General features: G+C 39.7%; 1 protein-coding gene across 2 annotated transcripts in view; it reads left to right on the top strand.

The window, feature by feature from the left end:
- UBA6 (ubiquitin like modifier activating enzyme 6) overlaps positions 1-23,356 on the top strand; it is a 32,683-nt gene extending 9,327 nt beyond the window's left edge. Inside the window, exons 9-33 of one of the 2 annotated variants that reach the window (XM_037381591.1) lie at positions 1,068-1,191; positions 2,378-2,481; positions 3,275-3,337; positions 4,343-4,419; positions 5,086-5,152; positions 5,562-5,705; positions 6,400-6,467; positions 6,747-6,825; positions 7,020-7,100; positions 7,471-7,548; positions 8,853-9,034; positions 9,623-9,728; positions 10,728-10,817; positions 10,928-11,008; positions 11,632-11,760; positions 13,598-13,649; positions 13,755-13,818; positions 14,668-14,737; positions 14,989-15,060; positions 16,224-16,341; positions 17,860-18,053; positions 18,701-18,828; positions 19,618-19,705; positions 20,060-20,154; positions 22,433-22,568. In XM_037381591.1, coding sequence (XP_037237488.1) covers positions 1,068-1,191; positions 2,378-2,481; positions 3,275-3,337; positions 4,343-4,419; positions 5,086-5,152; positions 5,562-5,705; positions 6,400-6,467; positions 6,747-6,825; positions 7,020-7,100; positions 7,471-7,548; positions 8,853-9,034; positions 9,623-9,728; positions 10,728-10,817; positions 10,928-11,008; positions 11,632-11,760; positions 13,598-13,649; positions 13,755-13,818; positions 14,668-14,737; positions 14,989-15,060; positions 16,224-16,341; positions 17,860-18,053; positions 18,701-18,828; positions 19,618-19,705; positions 20,060-20,154; positions 22,433-22,568 — 2,490 coding nt within the window. Of the gene's footprint in view, positions 1-1,067; positions 1,192-2,377; positions 2,482-3,274; positions 3,338-4,342; positions 4,420-5,085; positions 5,153-5,561; positions 5,706-6,399; positions 6,468-6,746; positions 6,826-7,019; positions 7,101-7,470; positions 7,549-8,852; positions 9,035-9,622; positions 9,729-10,727; positions 10,818-10,927; positions 11,009-11,631; positions 11,761-13,597; positions 13,650-13,754; positions 13,819-14,667; positions 14,738-14,988; positions 15,061-16,223; positions 16,342-17,859; positions 18,054-18,700; positions 18,829-19,617; positions 19,706-20,059; positions 20,155-22,432 lie in introns of both variants that reach the window. The other variant, XM_037381599.1, reaches the window with a different exon arrangement.
- Positions 23,357-23,679: the final 323 nt, after the last annotated feature.

The raw sequence follows: 23,679 nt of genomic DNA on the forward strand, positions 1-23,679 counted from the left end.
TTACATAAAGAGTACACAGTTATGTTTCATGACTTGTGCTGATTGTCTGCCAAGTCAAGGGATGAATATATATCTGTATATATCTCCTGTGATTCATAATCTGGTACTTGAGTTGTATCTTGTTTCCACTCTCTGAAGTGTAAAACTGATTGGAATTACAACTCAATACTAAAACCACCATCAAATGGCTGTTCTTGTCCTGTGGACAGGGTTGAGGTGGCCTTCTGTCTTTAAATCAGAGAAGAATTTTCTCTGGTCAACTCATTTGAATTGTCTATGCCACAGATAATGTAGTCCACTCTAAGTTTTATGCTACTTTACTGAAATCTTTCTAATACTGGGAGCTCAGGAAGGGATGGCAGTAGATTTTACAGGCCAAGCTTGCTTGCAAATCCACTATGTTACAACCTGAGCTGCACCACAAGGTGTTAATGAGTTGTCCACAGACAGCAGAGGGGTCTCTGTGCATGGGAGGTTGGCAAGATGTCCTGTAACAGGATGAGATGTTGTCTGAGATTCTTGGAATTTCAAGCTTGTTTGTTTGTGAATCCACTTGAGGCTGTGGTTTTACTGTATTTAAGGATGTCCAACTTTGTAAGCTTCCTAACTTTCAAGAATGAGTTTGGGGTGTCTTTTTTTAAGGAGATCAGTTGGAAAGGAAGCATGGAGTAATACGGGCCATTTGCAAGATTTAATTCCTTAACGTCTGTGAAAATTTCTTTGTACATATAATCTATTTTTGCTTTGGAATAAGGAGATAAATTTGTTACTACTTCAGAACAGAACAATGAATTCGACTGCTAAGAACTAACAAATAGAGTTTACTAATGTGCTGAAAACTGTAAAAGGTAAAAACGAGAAAGCCTGTGTTATGAGAACACTGATAAACTGAAAATAACAGGACTGGAAAAATTAACACAGACAACTCCCTTGTTATGGCAGAACTGAGGTGCTAGAAGTGTTAGAGGCTGCAGTTTCAATAGGCGGAAAGTCATGCTATTGTAGACACATAGCTTCTTCACAGAAGATACTTTCCTCCTTGCTAACTTGGCCGTTTTTGCTTTCAGTCAAATCCTGGTATTGTCACTTGCCTCGAAAATCATCCACACAGGCTTGAAACGGGACAGTTCTTAACCTTTCGGGAAGTTAATGGAATGTCATGCTTAAATGGATCCACACACCAAGTAACAGGTAAACTGTTGTTGACTCATTTGTAAGGTGTTTATTTTTTGTCCTGTTTTAGTTCACTGTACTGTTAGTTACTGTAACCATAGGAGTACTGGGCTGTGCAGACCTCCCGTGAGCTCACACCAAAAAAATTGTGTTCTGGTCCAGAGGTCATCCTAGTGTTGTCTTGACTCCAATTCCATTTAGTAAAGTCTTTCCAAACTCATCTTGCTGCTTAAGGTGCAGTAGAAACGCTTCAGCTAGTAGAAAGGAGCTGACAACCTCTGAGGTTACTGTCATTAGTTTGCTGACAAAACTGTTCCGTTTTTTGGAGGGTCCCTGTGCTTTTGTCAAAGTTTTGGACTAAATTAACACCACATGGTGTGTCACTGTTTGCCTTGTAGTTTTTTGGGTAACAGTGTAAGTGCAGGGATGCACTGACATCACTAAGCATGCTTTTGAAGTGATTCTTATGATTCATGTTTACCCGGCTTTGGTCTGCATCATGCATGTCTCAAGGCATCCTACTTGGTTCCTTTTGGATACCAGGAACTTGCCCAATTCCCAGGTCTGACTGCCTGTTTGGAGCAGAAGAGTGGGTGAGTGTGGGTGGTTTGACTAATTTTGTGGTCTAAGACAAAAACAGTACCCTTGAAACATGATTCCTCTGGACCCTTTTGCTAGTGCTGATACTGTGTTCAGTATCTTAATCACGGCTCAGCTTTTGGATTGAGTTTTCAATGAATTAACAACTTCTGTGTCATCTTGATTTATCTGAATGATACACCAAGTGGTATGAGAGGAAATGCGACTTATATACTCCAGCTACCCTTTCTGACTGCCTGTTGTTCTAGTCATGGGGCTAAAATCCTGCCCGGAGCAGTATACTGGACATGGTTGTGCACTGTCTAAATAAAACTGAGAGTGACTTCATTTTTGTTAAAGCTGCAGTCATCAGAATTCTTGTTAAATCTGCTGCCACTTCAAAAATATTTCATAACAAATACTGTGAAACTAATACTTTAGCTCAGAAACTGACAGAGGGGGACAATCCTGTTAGTAGGAGAATCCGCTGTGTTTATGCAAGGTTGCACACTAGTAAATTACAGCATAAAAGGCATTAGCAAAACCCCTATTTATTGCATACGGAATTGTAGTATCCAGTGACGCTTCTAATTATCAGTTACTGTTTATTGTCTTCTCTTTTCAGTGGTGTCACCTTATTCCTTCAGCATTGGTGATACATCAGATATGGAGCCTTACTTACATGGAGGCATAGCTGTCCAAGTGAAGACACCCAAGATGTTTTATTTTGTAAGTGTGTGCTTGACATAACCAGGTTCTTGATGTTAGTGGTCTGAGCACTCGAAGCAGAATTCAGCAGATACGTTATTTGTTTACCTGTGATTTGGATTTACACTCATCTTATTCAATAAGATTAATGATACTGATTTACTAAACTGTAGAAAACAGGAAATACTTCCAAGTCACCTGCCAATACGGAGAAAAATCTATGGGCAGCCTATATCCCTGTACTGCTGGGGAGTTCATGAACGTCTGCAAATATGTACTTTCTTGGGGGGCCTTCTGAGAATAAGAGACAGTTGGATGAGTTTGTATAAGAGGGATTGCAAGCTACATGATGCTGTGTACATTTTTGGGCCTGCAGAAAGTAGATCCTGACTGTCCTCAAACTTTCTTCCAAAAAGCTGGGAGCAAGGACTAGCTGCTTCTGATATGAGAGTGCACAGCTCAGTATTGTCTCTGTGAAGCAGTAGCTTCCTGTTCTTCCTGAGTGGGGAAGTTCTACAAGCAAGCAGCCAGTTGCCTATAAAATCTCTGGTAGCTGACCTCAGAGCAGTTAAGAGATGGGTCTCGCCACTATGATGTGAAACATCTCCTGGACCAGTTTTGATTGTCAAAACTTGCAGTAGATGGTTATTTTATGCATCTTTTGTGGCATTGATAATGGAGAGTGTAATAGCAATGCTAGTAAGAAAGGGTATTTGGTTCTTAGTCTCTCCAGGAAGATTATTGTTTTGTCAAGTAGCAGTGACTGTCATGTCCTTAACTGGGTGTGTTGTTTTCATGAAATCTGTTTTTCCAGGAACGTTTGGAGAAGCAGATAACAAATCCATTATGCCTTGTGGCAGATTTTAGCAAGCCTGAGGTAATTAGCATGTGGGGATTTGGGCGTAAGTGCTTTAATGGTTACACTGCATTGAATGTAATCTGCAGCTTTATGTGTAGAACAGTATGATTTCCTAACTATTCTGTAGTAGTTAAATATGAGTTTAAAGTATGAAGTGAGAGTGAGGTATCACTTTGTGTGGTCACACAGAATATACATTATGGTTTAGATCACTTTAGAGGCTTGTTATCCATGATATGCACCAAGTATATTGTAAATGCATAGCTCGGCCACCTCTGCTGTTTAAAATACCAGGTTTTGCTAAGTCTTTAATTCACAGGAGTGTAAATTTTGTAAGTGACACAAGGATTTTTCCTGTATTCAATGATACTTGATTGATAAAAATCACACTGACATCACAGCTGGAATAGTAATAAAAAGGTGCTCATAGGTTGGAAAACCCGAGTTAAGAGTTTTTCTTTGAAAAAAATTTTCAGAGGTATTTTTAAAATCTGAGAGGAAGCTAGTAGTATTTGCCTCAACACAGTTTTAGGTAAATATTATGGACAAGTGAGGCATGTAAGCCTCAGGCTCAGTAAAATCTTAAAACTTAAAAAAAGTCACTAAATGAAAAATTTTATTTGTTTTATAACGTAAGGTAATTTTCTACTTGTGACCCTTAGTGCTGGGCTTCAGGATGTTTGGCAAAATGCAAGGCATTCTAATCTCTAGTTAAAAGAAGATTATTGCATTTTCCAATTTCGGCATTAAATTCTTGTGGAGTCTCTTCAGTTGGACTTCATTGAAGTGGGTGCTGAATATGTGTGAAGGGTATTATTACTGAGTAATACTTCAGTGTTTCTACAAACTGGAATTGTGAAGTATTTCAAATTCACTTTTTAACGCTATTTAAATTTTTTTCTTGAGTGGTATTGTTAAGAGTCAAGGAAGTGAAATGAAAACAGAAGAGTTCAAATAGTTGCTTTTGTGTTCTTCAGTTTTCTCATGTTTGTAACTGCTCAACAGCTATTGCTGTCTTAACAGGCCCCTTTGCAGATCCATATTGCCATGCTTGCCTTGAACCACTTCCAGGAGAACTTTGGTCGCGGACCCAACATCGGGTAATGCAGCAGTCTTGTGTTTGCTAAGCCTTGAATCAGACAGATCTCTCCTTTTATTGTAGTTGCTGGTTTGATTGCAGCAGGGTACTTTGTCTGTCTGGTACTTAATAGATGACATAGAAATTAAAAGTTGAAATCTAGATGAAAAACGTTACCTAATGCATGTCTGGGTCTGTAACAGGGCTTTCCCAATACAGCAATGGCACTTTCTGGGCCCAGATAGATAGAAAATGCTTCTGGAGGAAGTTCTTCTCTGTTCCATTTTTTTTCACATTGTGGGGTTAATAGGGGAAAGTTGTTTCAGTGGTTCCTGAATTATCCTGTAGTTTATGGATTTAAAAAAAAAAATTCTGAAGGATTTGTTTTTCACTTCCAGTATTTTTTTTCAGCTGTAGTTCTTCATGTCCATAATTTTGAGTTAAACAAGACAAAACTACTACAAAATATAAATCTTAGGACTGGACTTGCACATGGGCTGTTTCACTGGGACTCCTGCTCTTGAGCTAACTAACATTTAGAAATGCATCTTTAATGCTCAGTGTTAAAGCCAATATAAATTTCTAAACTCTTCCTACTGTATCCAGTGCTTTTTCTCCTGTTGATTGTGTTTCTAGAAGGACTCTGAAATGTTTAAGTGATCAATATTGTTTCTACCCTGGTGTCTAGATGCCTTCAAGATGCTGAGGAAATGCTGAAAATAGCCATGTCCATAAGTGAAACACTGGAAAACAAGGTAAGTAAGGAATCATTGTCATTATGAGTCATTTTTGATGCACTAGTTTACTTGCCTAAAGGTCATGCATTAGTTGTTGGTCCTTGTTCTGGTCTTCGTATCCACCTTTAGATGGATCAGCTAGCTTTCTGAAGGCCATGTGAGGAAACAGAATGGTGTTTCAGCATGGGTGCAACCAAACGTTCACCTGACACAAAGGCTGAATCCTGTGGCTATGTGAACCCACTTTTTAGATAAATGAATATTAGAAGTACAGGTTATACAGTGGCTCTGTTTTGGCTGGAAACCTTTTTGCTAGTCAGAGTGAAATAATTTGTCTTTTATTGAAGAACAATAATCTATGAACCTGTCAAGCACTGACTTCATGATTGAAAGGATAAATCTGTTGTTACTATGTCTTATTTTTCAGCCTCAGGTGAATGGAGATATAGTGAAATGGCTGTCCAGGACTGCTCAGGGATTTCTAGCTCCTCTGGCTGCAGCAGTGGGTGGTGTTGCTAGCCAAGAAGTCTTGAAAGCAGTAACAGGAAAATTTTCTCCATTGCAACAGTGGGTAAGGATGTCTTTGGTTTTGGGTATTTGACAGTGATGTTAGGAATGTATGGTTGTGTGTAAATGCTGTATGATCAAAATAGCCTGAGCAACTTCCATAACGGAGGAGGAGGGAAGACTTGAGACTGAATTTTAAAAAAAATATGGTTTTGTGTGTACAATAGAAATGCAGCCAGTTTTATTTAAAATTTCCCCTATTTGGGGTTCAGACATCGCATTTTTTTTCCCACAAGCAAGGAGAGCGTTGGCCTTTCAGAGCATGGCTGCAAAGGTGTGATATATATAGTCCAGGTGCCGGTGTAAGCTACTGTACATAAGAGCAGTGCTTTCAGACTCTCAGGATCAATGGCAGAAGAAAGTTAGATTTAAAAACTTCACAGCCTAATTTGGAGTGGTAACATGCCTGTTAGAAATAAAAAGCTTGCGGCACAAGTTTCAGTGAGCTTTTTTCCCCCCAGTGTCCAGGTGCTTTTTCCTGTCCACTAAAATGCTGAACTGTAGGGAACTGAATGCTGTATAATCTTCCACTGACAGTAAAAATTTAGTGCTTCTAAATTTCTATGCTCTGTTGTACGTAAAAATACTTACTTTGTTTTTTAAATGAAAATAACATTAATTTTTTCCACAGCTTTTAATTGTGTGGTTTTCGGTTTTGTGTTTTTTTTTTTTTGTTCTTGTTTTTGTTTTTTTTACAGCTTTATATAGATATGTTAGACATTGTAACACCTCTAGAAAAAATGGGCTCTGAAGAATTTCTCCCACGGTAAATATAACTACAATCTGCTCTTTCATGTACTGTTCACATCTGAGTCTCAAGCAGACACAGAAGATATCTTTTGAAGTTAGTTCAGTGCTGTTTGCTGGAGGGACACGTTTGGAGTTGAGAATGTGTGTCCTATCTGAGAATGGGAGGAATGGGAATTGTTGGGGACTTGGTCTGATTTTTTTTAGTGCATGTCAAAGTGCAGTTTGGCATCAGTGATACTACGATGATAAATGGTAACTTACTAGTCTTCTGTTTTTGTGTCCTATGCCTGCATAGGGGAGATCGGTATGATGCCTTGAGGGCTTGTATTGGAGACTCTTTGTGCCAGAAACTGCATGATTTGAATGTTTTTTTGGTGAGTATGACTGACACTGTTACACTTTTCAAATGTTTTGTCGATACAGCTAACATCCGCTGTCTTCAAAATAATGATAGCAGCCCTGATGCCACTGCAGAGTAAATGGTCCAGAATTGTAATGGGACTTGTCTATTATAACTGTCTTCCTGGTTTTCACTTACATTTCTGACTAAAAATGTCATTTTCTTTAGGTTGGCTGTGGAGCGATAGGCTGTGAAATGCTAAAAAACTTTGCACTTCTTGGTGTTGGCACTGGGCGAAACAAAGGATTGGTAAGTCACCTGTTAACCTCACTTTGCTTATCAAAAAGTAATGTGAGAAGGAATATTGCAATAGACTGCTTAAAAATGTTAAAAGTCTAAGCCTTATTTCAGGTTGATCTTTGCACAGAGGGTAAAATGGCCTCAGCATAGAGTGGAAGTAGAGTGCAATTAGCAGCAGAACATGTTTGGAGCAGTCTTGCTGTATTTTGATTTTCAAACAAAATTTCATCAGACAGTATAGGCAGAGCTGTTAGCCACAGTGGATGCTAACAGGAGTGCTTTGTTTTGACAAGTTTCTGTAGAGATTTCATCAAGATTATTGCTCAGTGCTATACTTGAATTGTAACTCCAGCTGTTGCTTTTGCCCCTTCTGACTTAGGTTACAATTACAGATCCAGACTTGATAGAGAAGTCAAACCTGAACAGACAGTTTCTTTTTCGACCTCATCACATACAGGTAGACTTCCTTGTTCATTAAACTTCTTGTTCTGTATCCTGTGTCTCTACCAATAGCTGAACTTGTGTGTGTATGTAGTTCTGTCCAGAAAAGACTGAAAGTCTGTTATGAAATCCAGAATATTCGAAAAATGAAATATTTCTTAAAACAATACCTAGAACTACATTGGCATCCCACTTATCACTAGTATCAGTTGAGTACAATTGGCTGGTCTGATCTTGATTTATGCTGGTGTCTTTGACTAATGGAATCTCTGGAACTTGAGAATTGGATGAGGAATGCTATGTTGTATAAGAAGCTGCCATGGGTTAATATGCCAGAAATGCATTACTATACTATTGAAATTTGGGAAGAGCAAAACAGAACAACAAAAAATGGACAGCAGTAGCAGAAGTGTTCTCAACAGAAGTGCCACTGCTAATAGAACTTGACCAAAGTTGCCGTCTTCTGACTTAATTCAGTCTTCATTAAGCTGGTAAATAGCTTGGCAAAAAACCCGTACATTCAGTAATGCGTTGTACATAAACTGTTAATTCCTTAGCAGCAGAGAGAATATCCCTGTACTTGCAAACGCAGCATAAAATAAATAGATGTGGTTCAGATCTTGACAGCAGTGGGGAAAAGGGAATCCCCTGCCCAAAAAGCAGCAGCTGAATTTTCTGCCTCATGTTTATGTCTAGCAAATCTGGGAACAGATTACATTTTGGATGGATAGATAAATGGAAGGTGAACTCTGCAAGCTTTCAGAAGCCACAGTCTTCAGTTCTGCTGATCTAAGTGCTGATCCCTAGATAATTGAATGTAGTATGGCTAGAAGTGTCAGGTAGGTTAAGAACTCTATTTCAGTTCAGCTTCTGAAATTGGCTTTGTGTGGAATGCCTTGCAGTAATGTGATTATTCACAGGTGCTTGCCTATGCTGCATAGATATAGTCACAGTAACTTATGGGCTTATCCTCTGACAGTCATGAACTGCTCCTCTCTTACATCATTTTGAGAGCATGACAGGCAGTACATGGCATTGGTTTCAGTTAACTCGATACACTTCTGACCATTTAAGCACTTTCATCTTGTGGTTTCTGAGGCACTACTTTAAGTAAAATAAAAAATAAAACTAGATTAATAAGATATTTAATTAGTGAGGGAGGTATATGATTAAAGAAATTCCTTTATTTTATGTTTTGCTTACTAACATTTCTGTCAGTGAATTGTTGTCTGATCAGCAAATGAAGTCAATACTTGTGTCCCAGATGTTCTTTATCTAAATATTGTTGAGATATCTATCTATATGTATTTATACTTTCAGAAACCTAAGAGCTATACTGCAGCAGAAGCAACCCTGAACATCAATCCTTACTTAAAGATTGACTCATACATTAATAAAGTTTGTCCAGCCACTGAGAACACTTACAGCGATGAATTCTATACCAAGCAAGATGTAATTGTGACCGCTTTGGACAATGTTGAGGCAAGGAGATACATTGATAGGTAGGTTGTGGAAATGAAGCAAGAGCTGCTTTTCATGTTTGTATGTAAACTCTGTTTTTCTATTCATAATCTTCCTCATCTGCAACTGCTTACAAGATCTGATAGCCAGCTGCTCAGATTTATCTTGCTCCTTTATAGGAATGCTGGCTGGGTGGATGAAGGGGTTAGTATTTGTGGTGGAAACCAACTCTTGTTGTGTGGCTGCTACTGTTCACGTGGCAGAAATTCTGCCTTGGAGCAAGTTCTTGGAAATTAATAGCTGTCAACTGTCAAAGTATGAGGGGGAGAATACTGTGGCAGTCTTAAGGTTGAATTGTTGAGTAGGAATATGTATGTAAATTAGTAAGTAGGAATGTTTACATTTAAAAGAATTACTGATGCCCCTAATCCAGGTAGGTTCAGGTTTATGGTATCCTGATATAACCTGAAATAGCTCTTCTTATTTAATCTTTTCCTGAGTTTGGTGTAAGTGTTCCACTCTTCTGAAAAAGCCTAGAGTCAGTTCTGGTTACACACTGGTAATGTCTGCAAGGCCAGAATGTAGGGATTATGCTGTATTCTGATAGTCTGTGTCTTTTTCCATGTCAGTCGTTGTGTAGCAAACCTGCGTCCTCTTATAGACTCTGGAACTATGGGAACAAAAGGACACACGGAAGTTATTGTGCCCCATCTGACAGAGTCCTATAACAGTCACGTAAGTGTTTTAAGACCAATGCTTACCTTCTGAAGTTAGTCTCAAAATGCCCTCTACATATCTAAAATAAGTGGTCTATTTGAGTTGAAGAACAGTACTACTAGGAAATAATTACTTCCTTGGTTTCTCAAGAAAAGCTCACAGGAAATAAAATTTGAGCAGACTGGAGATACCATGTTTGTTGCCTAGGTATAATCATCAGATAGGTGACTACTGCATGAATCGTGAAACATAAACTTTGGAAAAAGTCCTAATTCTAAAGCATTTCCAAGGGACTGACTTTTTTGTTCCTTGAAAACTCCCTTTAAGTAAGAAACTAGTCCCCCAATAGCATTGCAAACTGGTTTTCTACTTGTGGGTTTCTTTCATGGAACTGCATTCTGCTTGCTCATTCTGTTCGTGGTGACTATCACCTCCACAGGCAAGTAGGAGAAACACAAGCCCATGTGATAGGAATTAGTCTGCCAGTTTCTACAAGCATACATAACAGTTATGTTTAAATGGGGATGGAGGAAATGAACCTTCAAACTCTTGCAGTATCCTTCTTGTTTAAGTTCTTGTGAAACTGCCTTTACAAGGTAGAAACTCAGTGGTTGAGAACACCATGAAATGGTCATGTGGACACAGACAGGATTTTGAGCATCCTAACAGCCTTGCTAGGGTCCACAAAGAATCTTTCTGGCCTTGAGTGAAAGGGCATATTTCATGTTGAGAGTGTATGTGAATGCGAACTGCACATCTTGAAAAAGCTGGCTGGCAACTTTTTCTGTTGTTTCAGAGTTCAGTTTTGCTTTCCGGTGTTGAGTTTAGACTATTCTTCATAAACAGGAAGTTACATGTTAGTGTTCATAAAACAAATTCTGTTCTAAGCATAAATAAGCCGCTTTGTATTTTAAAACAGTGGAGTTTTAAACTTGTAGAGTCTAGAAATTCTTGGTACTATTATTAGCAATAAACCTTAATAAGCCTGCATTTATATGCAAGTCTCCTTAATTACAGCGGGATCCACCAGAAGAAGAAATACCTTTTTGCACCTTGAAGTCTTTCCCAGCTGCCATTGAGCATACGATACAGTGGGCAAGAGATAAGGTAAGGGAATAAGCTTACTGGTGTTCAGCATAACTTAATGTGTATTTGGAAGGGTCAGGGATCTGATATACTTCTTGCAAAATGCCATATTTGTTCTTTTTATTTTCTAGTTTGAAAGTTCATTTTCTCACAAGCCTTCACTGTTTAACAAATTCTGGCAAACCTATCCGTCTGCAGAAGAAGTTTTACAGGTAGGGGAATGTTGCCAGGGTAATATGCAGGATTTAAACTAATGCTTTATGGATTTTGTTTCTATTTAATTTCAGTGAGATTTGGGTTATTTTCTGACATTATTCAGAAAGCCTGAAGACTTATTTCGCCAGGTCATTAGTTGGTCTGGCATAAGAACAGTATTTCTGGTGTGTCTCATAATTTAAGAGCCAAAGCCTCATGCGTGCGCTGCTTTTTCTAGCTCATGCGTGCTCTGTACATAATATAAAAATATCAGAAATACTGAGGCAGTGCTAGCAAGGGTATAGTAGATGTTACACTGATGTGCGACCAGCTGGAAAAAATGAAGGGAAGATGTAGTTTCAAGTGAATTCAACTATGTAATAAATAAGACTAAATTGCTTAATACTTTTTCTTGTGAGTCTATAATTGCCTATGTCTATAGGGCTGGGTGGAAGTAAATCAAGCAGACCACAGCACCTGGGGGAAAACCCGGTAGACAGGGTCACATAAAGGATAGTATTTTACAAAGTGACCTTCTTTTTCCTTTTGCCTTTAATTTACTAAAAACATATTTACTATTTGACAGGATTGGGAGGAGTCTTGTCTGTTTTAACTTTTTTGTATTTACTTCTCTGTCTAGAGAATAAAATCAGGGGAGAGCTTAGAAGGCTGTTTTCATGTTATTAAAACGCTCAGTAGGAGACCCCGAAGCTGGACTCAATGTGTGGAACTATCAAGAGTAAAATTTGAGAAGTATTTTAGCCATAAGGTAGGTAAGACCTGGAAATGTGATGGTGCTAGACTGATGAGGATTTTAGAAAATCCTAAATGCCAAAAGTTTTTGGTAGCCCTATGAACTAGGTGTCCGGGTCTTTTCACTCACTTCCATCTCTTTAAAATAATGAACTGTACTTGAAACTTTAAAATGTTGCAACTCACTCTTGGTAGCTCTGTTAGTAGTCTCCACGCAGTTTTCTTGGCATTTTTCCAGCTAACTAGGTATTGTGTTTTTTTCAGAGCAGCAGGATTATCAGATATCTTTCCTAAAGGACAGTGGCTTTTTGTTTCTCCAACTAAACTTTTGTCACTGAACTCATCTTCATATCCCTGATTTTCTCAAAGATGTCACGGAAAGGCTGGCTGAAATAAAAGCCAGTCATTCTGAGATATAGTCCACAGTGTTGCTTAAAGTGTGTGTGTAATTTTATGGGAAAGATTTGATCACGATGATGTGTATTAGTGAACATAAATCTGTGTGTATGGAAGCCCTGATGGTAGTTGTCACATTGAGAAAACATTGTGTTCCCAATTGTGAATCAGTATGCAAGAATCCTAAAGTGACAACAGGGTGGGGGGAACGGTTCGCTTGTTGCATTAAGTATCTTGCTTGGACTTTGGACAGATGAGGTGACATTGTCATCTTTGTCTTGTGAATAAATGGACAAGTCACTCTTGTCTAGCAGTACTTGTGTCTTTATGCTCTCCATCGTGATGTAGTGTGGTGGGTTGACCCTGGCTGAATGCCAGATGCCCACCAAAGCTGCTTTATCATTCCCTTTCTCAACTGGGCAGGGAAGAGAAAATGTAACGAAAGACTTGTGGGTCGAGATGAGGGCAGGGAGATCACTGAGCAATTACCATCATGGGCAAAGTAGATTCAACTTGGGGAAATTAGTTTAATACTATGCAAATTGGAAAAAAACACCTCCCCAGCCGTCCCTTCTTCTCAGGCTTAACTTAATTTCCAGTTTCTCTGCCTCCTCCCCACAAGTGGCACAGGGATACAACGTAAGATCAGTCCATCACACATTATCTGTGCTGCTCCTTCCTCTACAGAGGCAGAACTCCTCACACTCTTCCCCTGCTCCAGTGTGGGTTCCCTCCCACAGGAGACAGTTCTCCATTAACTTCTCCAATGTGAGTCCTTCCCATGGGCTGCAGTTCTTCACAAACTGCTCCAGTGTGGATACCTTCCACGGGGTGCAGCCCTTCAGGAGCAGACTGCTCCAGCCTGGGTCCCCTGCGGGGTCACAAGTCCTGCCAGCAAACCTGCTCCAGTGTGTCGTCTTCTATGGGGCTGCAGGTGGGTGTCTGCTCCACCATTAAGCTCCATGGGCTGCAGGGGACAGCCTGCCTCACCATGGTCTTCACCACGGGCTGCAGGGGAATCTGCTCCGGTGCCTGGGGCACCTCCTCCCCCCTCCCTGTTCATTAACCTGGGTGTCTGCAGACTTGTTGCTCTCTCATACTCTCACTCCTCTCTTCTGCAGATACTTTTTTTCCTCCTTCTTAATGTGCTATCACAGAGGTGCTACTACTGTTACTGATTAGCTCTGCCTTGGCCAGCAGCAGGTCTGTGGCTTCTGGCATCTTTTTACAGAAGCCACCCCTGTAGCCTCCCTGCTACCAAAACCTTGCCACGCAAACCCACTATACACAGGCATCTTAGATTTTTCCAACTCCAGGTTACTTCAACTACATATCTAAGTGTTTTAAAAACTGTATCAAAACATCACAAATCATTACTAAAAAGAAGGCTTGATTTAGTGTGGTCATGTCAATCCGAATATGACAAATTACTAAAGCTACTCTGGCTTTTCCTCTAGGCTCTTCAGCTCCTTCATTCATTTCCTCTTGATACACGATTAAAAGACGGAAGTAAGTACAAATGCCCTTTTGTGCCTGTTGTGAATTCATGGTGTACGTCATGCGTTGCTGTTCCTGATTCCTTGGGATTTCATCTTAAGTCTGTCTTCTTACCAGGTTTGTTTTGGCAGTCACCAAAGAGGCCACCTTTCCCAGTGAAGTTTGAATTTAACGATCCTTTGTAAGTATGGTACTGCCACTGATGCCTTTTCTAGTGTCCTATAAAACTCACCCTACAGCAGAAAGTGCAAGGCAATGGCTTTATAGCCCTGGAAGCTGGACTGGTACTTGATAGGTACTAGTGCATAGTCTTACACTGTGGTAAATTCAGTGAGCTGTCTCATGCTTCCACTGCAGGTTATTTAACTTTCACTGATGTGGGATTGGAGGGTGGCTTGAAACAACCCATTTCATTTATTGTGTGATTACAGAATTACTGAGTTGTTGCTGTCATACACCCTGCCCCCATCAGCCCACATCATGAAATGCAGGATGTGCCAGATTAAATTGACTACCTAAAATAACCTAGTGGAGGGACTCCCTTTTCTTCTTCATCACAATTTGGGTCTGATCTAGATGGCTTTGGTATTACAGATAATTTAAAAAATGTATGTGGTTGAAGGATTGAAAAGCCTTTATCTGCTGCGTATCTACATCTGCTTTGAGAAACTGTTTGGATTGCTGTTTTTAGTTTGGATGAAAACTGAGATCATGATAAATATCAAAACATTTCTGAGGTGAAGCTTTTTATTATCATATTGATGTCATGTGTTTGTAGTTGTTTTCTTGACTGCAGAAGTTGAGAAAATATGGTTTTCGTTAAATAAATTCACTCAACAAATTTTGCTTAGTTTTGAGGAGGGCTTCTGAGTCACTCAAAATCTGTCATCTGTTTTGTGCTGTGTGCGCTGAAGGGTGGAAATTCTGTTTCTCTGTGTTTTCATGATCTCTTTGGATATGATTACAAACCTTTGGGCAACTGAAGTAAGAGAACAACTAAACAAAAATAATTATCTTCCTCTTTCTTCAGGCATTACAGTTTCATTGTGAGTGCAGCAAAACTCTTTGCAACGGTGTTCTGTGTTCCTTTCACAGAAAAGGTAATCCATACTGCAGCAGTGTTCCTATCACATAACTTGATTTATGTGTTCAGTTTTGGCCTGATGTTCAGTTGCCAATTCTTTCCAAGAACTGATTAAAATGATTCTTAAAGCAATAAATCCTTCAGTGCTGGTTATTCAGCAGCTGCTTACATTTAGTCTTCCTTATTTAAATCCCTAACCCAGTCTTTTTATGGGGGCCTTTATAAGTTGATGTGAATTTAAATTGTTTTTCTTGAAAACTGTAACAGGATTTGTCAGAGGAAACTATTTTGAAGATTATTTCTGCTGTGAAGGTACCAGAGTTCAGACCTTCAAACAAAGTAAGTGTGGTACTCAGTTTAAAGAGAAAAAATAATCCGCAAGCAGTGTCCCACATCTCCAACTAATTCTTGCATTGATGCTGATGAGTAATAAACACAAATTAAAATGTGTTTTGGGGAAACAAGAGTGTGGCATCCAGGACTGTTTTAACTTGATAATAGCAAAGGTATCTATGTACCAGATGCTAAATGCAAGATGTGGGGATTTTTTGCCTTTTGCAGATGATTTTCCATGCATGAGTGTGACTGTAAGTCTGCAAGCTTTTTTTAAAATTTATTAATCTATACTATTTTAATAAAAAAACAATATTTTACTCATCAACTTTAAAGTAATCCAAGACTAGTGTCTATTTGTTATTCCTTTCTAGGTGATATACAGGAAGTGTCATTATTATGTTTAGTTTAAAAGTGTTACCTTCAAAAGTTAAGTGAAGTGTTACTGTGCAGCGGCTAGTATTTGTCAGTGTTTAAAATTAACAAATATTCCAGGGTGTTTTCATATCTTCTTCCCCAGGGTTAGCACTTGTCTCATGAATGCTTGACTTGTGAGACAAAACTAATATTTTAACTCGGAATCACAGAATGGTTGAGGTTGGAAGAGACCTCTGGAGACCGCCTAGTCCAATCCCCTTGCTCAAGCAGGGGCAAGGACTGTGTCCAATCAGGTTTTTAATATCTCTGAGGATGGAGACCCCACAGCTTCTCTCTGCTACCTGTGCCAGTGTTCAGCCATCCTCACAGTTTTGGTTAGGGTTTTTGTTTGTTTTTTCTTTAAAGTATTTTTGTATGTTTCTTATGGAGTTTTATGTGCTTCAGTTTGTGCCCATACCCCCTTGTTCTGTCACTGGAAACCAGTGAAAAGAATCTTCCTCTGCCTTCTGTACTTTCTCCCCATGAGATATTTATATGCATGGGTAAGATCCCACTGAGCCTTCTCTTCTCCCTGCTGAACCATCCCAGCTCTCCCAGCTTCTTCTCATACGAGAGATGCTCCAGTCCTTTAATGATTTTGTGGCCCTTGGCTGGACTTGCTTGAGTAAGTCTATGTCTCTCTTGAACTGGGGAGGAACGAGTGCAAGGAAGACAGGAAATCTAATGCACTTCACACTTGTGCTGTACAAAGTTCGTTTATTTTATTGCTCAAGCATTGCACACACTTGCAGGTTGTACAGACTGATGAAACTGCAAGAAAACCTGATCATATTCCAGTCAGCAGTGAGGATGAAAGGAATGCTATTTTCCAGCTGGAGAAGTCTATACTATCCAATGAAGCTCTGGAAAGTGAGTAGTGCAAACTAGCTTCATAGCTTAGTAACATTTTGCAATAGCGCTGCCAGTACTGTGGCATTCAGGTCTTTGGGTAAAGCGGTTCTGCAATTCTGCAAGAAGCAGATGGCTGATATCTAAAGCTATCTGAAATGCCATGCAGATAACTGTCCTTATTGCCTGACGTTACCCTATGCTTCTGTATTTCTGAGATTCCTGCAAGTTCTAGGGTTTTCTGTTACACTTGCATGTAAGTACAACCTTGATGACGGTGAGCTGGCAGCAGGGCACTGAACTCTTAAGGGAAAGGGTGCTGGCTACATCCCAGATGGAATTAAAATGATTCTCGTATAAGAAGGTTGAGAGTTTATCCGTGTTTCAGCTGGAATAGTGAATTTTTCCTCCTAGTAGCTGGTAATGTGCTGTGTTTTGGATTTAGTGTGAGGGAATGTGGAAAACGCACTGATGTTTTAGTTGTTGCGAAGTAGTACTTACCCAAGTCAAGGACTTTTCAGTTTCCTGTGCTCAGTCAGCGAGGAGGTGCACAAGAAGCTGGGAGGGAGCAGAGTCAGGACAGCTGACCCAAACTGGCCAAAGGGATATTCTGTACCATAGGACATCACGCTGAGTATATAAACTGGGGGGAGTTGGCTGGGGGCCACCAATCGCTGCTGGGGACTGGCTGGACACCAGTCGGTGGGTGGTGAGCAATTGTATTGTGCATCACTTGTTTTTCTTCAGTTTTATTTTTCTCTCTCTTTTTGTAATCTCCCTTTTCATTACAATTATTATATTTTACTTTAATTATTAAACTGTTCTTATCTCAACCCATGGGTTTTACTTTTTGCCAGTTCTCCTCCCCATCCCCTCAGCTGAGGGAGGGAGTGAGTGAGCAGCTGTGTGGTACTTGGTTGCCGGCTGGGGTTAAACCATGACAGAGTTCTACTTACAGGAATCAATCTGAAATTATCCTAAATTGTGAAGGCTATTAGAATCTTCTTCAGTATCTTTTAGATATGTTAAAATGAGGGTGATCAAATCCCATTTTTGTGCCTGGCCACATGAAGAGGTCATTGGGCAACAACTACATGTACGCATTTTTAGCCCATGAACACAGGAGAGAAAGATGAGTTTAGCTCTAATCCATCCCATGGAGTGTCAGCCCTAACTTCTGTCTCCCATGCTAATGAGCCCCTAGTGAAATGACTACAGATAAAGCTCATGGAGGGGATTCTCACAGGACAGAGCTAGAGCAAGGTGGGGTAAGAAACATCTACGGGACTGTTCAAAATCTATTCCTGGTGTTGCAAGGAAGGTAAAGTTAAGGAGCTCAGTTGATATTTCCTTACTTTAACAACTGGTATTGATAGGAGCATTTCTGCTTCTAGCATGGGAAAACAAGTTGTAAGTAAGGCACCAAGCTCCAGAATGTGAAATTTTTAATTTAAGTTTCTAGTTCCTAATAGCTTATGTGTAGGACATCTTAAATTTTCTAATAATAATTTTTGCTATTTTTTTTTTCTTTATGAGCAGGTGACTTGCAAATGAAGCCCATCTCCTTTGAAAAAGATGATGATAGTAATGGGCATATAGATTTCGTAACAGCAGCATCAAACTTGAGAGCCAAGATGTACAACATCGAGCCAGCAGATCGGTTCAAAACAAAGCGCATTGCTGGAAAGATTATTCCTGCAATTGCAACAGCTACTGCTGCAGTATCAGGCCTGGTGAGTATGCTTTTAAAGATGCTTAAAATTCATATTTCTTTCTCTTACAGTTCCTTGCCTAAAACCACTGTTGTCTAGATACTGATTAACACTACCCTGACAGAGCCTTGTTAAACAAATGGGTTTATTTCAAACTTAATAATCTTCTCTTCTCAGGTACTAGTGCAAAAGTTTGCTCTTGGTTCTAGATGTCGTAAGCCCTTGCTGCTTTTATTCCTCATTTGCTGACCAGAAAGAGGAGTTAGAAAGATAAACATTTTGGTTTGTTTTCTGCAATTAATAATGACTTCTGTCAGAGTGCCCTGCCAACAGTGCAAAGGATCTGTTCTGTATTAGTTCACATCCATGCATCTCAACAATACTGCATGCTTTGTGGAGGTTTCTTGAATTAAACAATATTGGAAGAGTCCTACATTAGGAACACTTTTGAGTTTTTTAAATATTCCCATTAGCAGCAACAGAATTTATTTCTGTGGCATATTGGCTTGCATTTCCAGCTGTGATTTACTCTGCCAATTGGACAAAGGCTGATCTCATTAATGAGATACTCTCTAGCTGCTGGCCTCTTAACTAAATGAGTGTTGATAGCATAGTACCTAAAACCTGTGTTTGGTCTCATGGAAGTGTGGGTATCTTATTTACTGCAGGTTGCACTAGAACTCATCAAAGTTGTGGGTGGTTACCCAGCTGAGGCGTACAAGAACTGTTTTCTGAACCTAGCCATACCCATAATGGTCTTTACAGAAACTGCTGAAGTAAGAAGAACGGAAATCAGGTAGGAAGGACAGTAGCAGAAGGGCAGTACTTGGAAATCAGAACTTGGTGAGCCATTACAAGAAGTGTGAAGTCTGTACAGTTACTAAATCCAGATAACCAGATGAAGGCCTTGTGTGCTTGCGTAGCAGAACTATGATGGAAACACAGTTCATGGTTGTACTCCAATTAAACGTTACAGATTTTCGAGGTTGTTTTTTCTTTTTGTTCTTTAAACTTGGAAGATCATGAGTCGCTTAATGCTTGTTATCAAACTGTATTATCTATTTACTATGTACTGCTAAAGATGTAAGTGATATTCTTACTACTGCCAAGGGTGTCCCATAATGCATTGCTCAAGAACTTCCTGTTTGGAGAATGCAGCACATACTTTTCTGTCCTAATTTTAAAAATAGTGGTTTTAAGGGCTTGCTTTTGTTTTCAGTGGAAGCTGTTGCTAGGGAGACTTTAAAAATCTAGATGTTAGACGTGCAGCATGGTTATTAATAAACATCCTGTCAGCACGGACTGGAGACACTTCTGCATCTTAGTCAATACAGAGCTATTTTTCAGCAGGTCTGAAAACTCAGTAAGTTCACTGCCAGATACCGTGTTTGCTCACAGTTCTTCCTGTGTTGTGTGCTTAGCCAGGTCAGAGGGCTGGGGAAATGGCAGCAGAGAGGAAAGAGATTTTTGCTCAAGGTGAACCAGCAAATTGCTATGAGACATAGTAGTTCTCCAGTACATGTTTAAAGGAAGTGTCTGAGTTCACATTCTAAAGTAACAAACAACCTTTCTTTATTTAAAACAGAAATGGGATATCATTTACAATCTGGGACAGATGGACAATTTATGGGAAAGAGGATTTTACTCTGTTGGACTTCATAAATGCTGTCAGAGTAAGTTATCTGCTGTACTGGGTTAATACAAGATGAGAGGAAAGGTTTTTATTGGTTTGGGTTGTTGGTTTGGGGCTTTGTTAATCAAGTTATTGCTCAAACCAGAGTAATTCTAGAAAGAATTAGTGTCAATGGGAATGTCTCTACGTAAATGTGTCCAAGCCTATTTTCAAACTGTTAATTCAATTAACTCAAATGTATTGTAATAAAATAAAATTCTGCCAATGTCCATGCATTAGCAATCTTTTTGGTTGGAATCCTGTGGTTTTGAATAATTATTTGTAGTATTAGGAGCAACTGCTCGCTTGTGCAGCTCTCCTAGTTGTTTAGTAAGTTTTAATTTGTGAATTCTAGGAGAAATATGGAATTGAGCCAACTATGGTTGTACAGGGAGTCAAAATGCTGTATGTTCCTGTGATGCCTGGCCATATTAAAAGACTAAAGCTGACGTAAGTATAACTGGAAAATGGACAGAGGCAAGTGCGTGTATGAATGATGTTCACAGGTTGTGGCATAAGGTCGTGTGTCTGACAGCAGTGTTCTCTTTTGAAGTGGTTGCTAGCCATTAATATTTGGGGAAGAAAAAAGGCAATATCTTCCTTTGGGGGGATGGGGTGTGGGGGGACAAAGTGAATTAACTTCTGCGGTGAGGACAGGAGACTTGCAAAATGCTGCTCTCACTGATGAATGCCAGAATGAGAAACCCAAAGAGGTCTGACAGTAAGTTTTTTTGGGGGGGGAAAGAATGTACCTTGGTTCAAGCAGAACAAGGCTAATCGAACCTTTTTAATCTGGTTTAAGACTAATGGTGATATTTAGCAACTTAGCTCTGAACGAATGAGAACACTTACTTGGGAAGGACTTAATGTATTGGTTGCAGATTGAGATTTCTGGAAGTCTGTTTAGTTCATAGTAATTCCTTGAGATTCTAGCTCACTTTAGCCCTTTTAGAAATGACATTCACAAGGCTTTGCAGTAGTGCTTTGTGACAGGAGGTTGGGGTATAACAAAGTGGAAGTGTGGGAGGGTGTAGGGGCAGGGCATTGGTTTTTGACTGATGGGCCTTTGCAAAGTAACAGTCAGGTCTCGTGTGGTTTAATTCTACCTTATATGTTGATTGAACTCCTTTAACTCAAAATTTGTTCCTCACAGCTCCGATGAAGTATATGCTGGTCAGTGCTCACAGGCTTTGCTAGAGCAAGTAGACGCATTTGATCAGTACTCTTTCAAGGATCTGCCAGTAGGTGATGTCAGGCAAAGTAGTTTATGTTGTGGGCAAGCTACTTCAAACTTCCAGGGAGAGAAGAGCCTCTTAAGTTGGTACTGCGTTGTGAGTGTCTGGCATACTAAGATGTGAATTTACAGCCTGTCTCAGAATAAGTTGTTTACGTTCCTTCTCTTACAGCTCTATAAATAATTTTCAATGAGTAGGGTGTGTAATGAAGTCAAAGACATGGTGTGAAGCTGCCTTCTTGAGAATATCAGGTTTTCGTATTACCCTGAGACTCAGTTCAAGCTTTCCATGTAATTACAGCAACTTGGGGTTCTGTTACAGACAGTTCCAAAAGCTTTACAAGATACTTGCACAGCAAACTCTGGTCCTGCTTTTGTGGTTTTTCTTAAGGTTTTAAAATTCTTTCTCTTGCTGTAATATGACAAAAATTGCAAGACTCTTCATTTCAGAATTACAGCATTGACTGGTAACATACTCCTTTAAAGCAAGTTTTAGAGACATATTTATCTGCCTTCCTCTGTACCTTGGGGCTTCCTTATGCAAATGGGTATGACCTCAGTATCTCTACTGAGAAGAGGCTATGCTTTGTATTCTTCCAAGGGAACAAGTACTTTGGGGAAGGCGGCTTTTAGAGGAGAATTTCCCTTCTGGCTGAGTGATCTGTGAGGAATAGAAATGAGGGACTGTCCCCCAGCCTCCTAGCTTTTGAGCTGGCTTCATGAACTAGGGCTCAGAGCTGGCAAGAAAATAATTTTGATATCCAAAGATACGTAATTAAAGTGAAGTTGCTTGACCTTCTACTTCAGTAATTTATTGTGCAACTTCCAGCAATAGCTGTAGCTTTTGAGGCTGTGGAGAGCAAAGGTGAGGAAGTTGCACTAAGGCATGACATGCTTACCTAGTTTAAATTTACTTTGTGGTCATGAAGGAAGAAGTCCCGGACCCTGGCTGTTTTTCCCCCCTTATTGCTATTCGCCTTTGAAATTCAAGAACTCAACAAGTCTTAACTCCAGTAGAACTACTTTCCATCAGAACTGTTATCTAGTGTCTGCACTGGAGTGGTTCTCCCTAATAATATATTAAAGCCAGATGTTATTGGTAGACTGAGAACTTACTCTACCTCATGGACCAAAATTCTGCATAGAAAGGTAACTTTGCCTTGTACCTCAGTAGGATGCCAAAAAGAAATTACATCATTGAGGAATCCCATCAAAAACTGGTCATTTTCTCTTCTTTTTTGTACCGAGCACTTGTTAATGAACAATGTAATACCTCACTAATGGGCTAAGACTATCAAGAAAAGGACATACCATTTGCTGTATGGTTGAAGAACAGCTTTTGTGTCAAAATTAAAAGGTGGCTTATTCTCCATGCTGGTTTCTAGTATGTTGGGCTTCATTGCTGGCAGTGAAGCTCATTCTACTCTGGCCCTGAATTCTCACTGCCAACTCTCCTTCTGGTACGTTAACAAACTGTTCTTCATTTTCTTGTAGGATGCAAAAGCTTGTGAAACCATCAGCTGATAAGAAGTATGTGGATTTGACAGTATCGTTTGCTCCAGAAACAGATGGAGAGGAAGATTTGCCAGGGCCGCCAGTGAGATACTACTTTGTTCAGGAAGACAATTGATGGTAGAGACACAAAAGTCGCTCCCGGACCATTTGTTCTGAAAGGAGTGTGCTAATTTTCAGCTATTAAAGATGGTACTATATATTTCTTTTTGGTGAAGCCTTAATTAAAACAAATGGTGAGAATCAGTGGCTTTGCACTGAAGACAAACTGGATTTGTGTTTCATCTGCTCCTGTTTTCTTCAAAGCTGTTTGCTCAAAGGAGGGTGGTCACTCCATGAGATGGAATGTCCAGTACAGTCCTTACCTTAAAGACTAGATTAGTATTGATTTGTGGGAAACTGAAGAAAGCAAGAAGAATGGTGGACCTAACAAATGGTCACTATGTGCAAATTAGGCGCTGCTTATAGAAGAGTGCAAAAAATGGGGCAATTGCCATTTTATTGTACTCCTGGTGTTCTAAGAACATCTCAGATCCATTTCATATGTTACTTAATTCTCAAAAATGAATTTCATACTTGCTATCTACATGTGAGATTTAATCCATCTAAAAGGTTTAAACTCCCACTTAAAAGCAGACGAGCTGCTTTATCGTGGGGTTGGTGCTGTCTTCTAAACAGTGGTGCTGATGTGTCAGAGCAGCTATCTTACATCGGTTTCAACATGGAAGCATAGGGGGGCAGGTCTTGACTAGGTGTGTTGTCACAGCTCCCTTGAAGTCAAGAGAGCTGGAATTGGTTATCTGCACTAAGACTGTTCTTTGGGAAATACTGCAATATGGAGAAAGTGGAAAACCTATCAGAGAGCTGAGTTAACACTTTCAACAATAAAAGTTTGTCTTCATGAGAGAGATGATGTTTGGTGTGGTTGAGCCTTTCTGCCCTCACCAAATTATAAACACTGTAGCAAATGATGACTTTCAAAGAGGAAAAAGCAAATGGCTCTGGAGGTTTGTCACAGCAAACACTGTTTCTTCAGCTGCTCCTTTTGGTACTTCCTAACGCTATTTCCTTACAGTGGATGGTTGTGCTGTGTACACCTTTCCACAGCACAAGTTGGGAGTTGCACTGAACACTGAGGTTTTTATTATCATCAGTCAGTCACTAGGATATCTAAGTATAAAGCATTTGCTTGATCAGAAATAATTAGGGACTAGCTTTGCTGCTGTGGT

Source organism: Falco rusticolus, chromosome 1, assembly GCF_015220075.1.
Source record: "Falco rusticolus isolate bFalRus1 chromosome 1, bFalRus1.pri, whole genome shotgun sequence".
Classification (NCBI taxonomy): domain Eukaryota; kingdom Metazoa; phylum Chordata; class Aves; order Falconiformes; family Falconidae; genus Falco; species Falco rusticolus.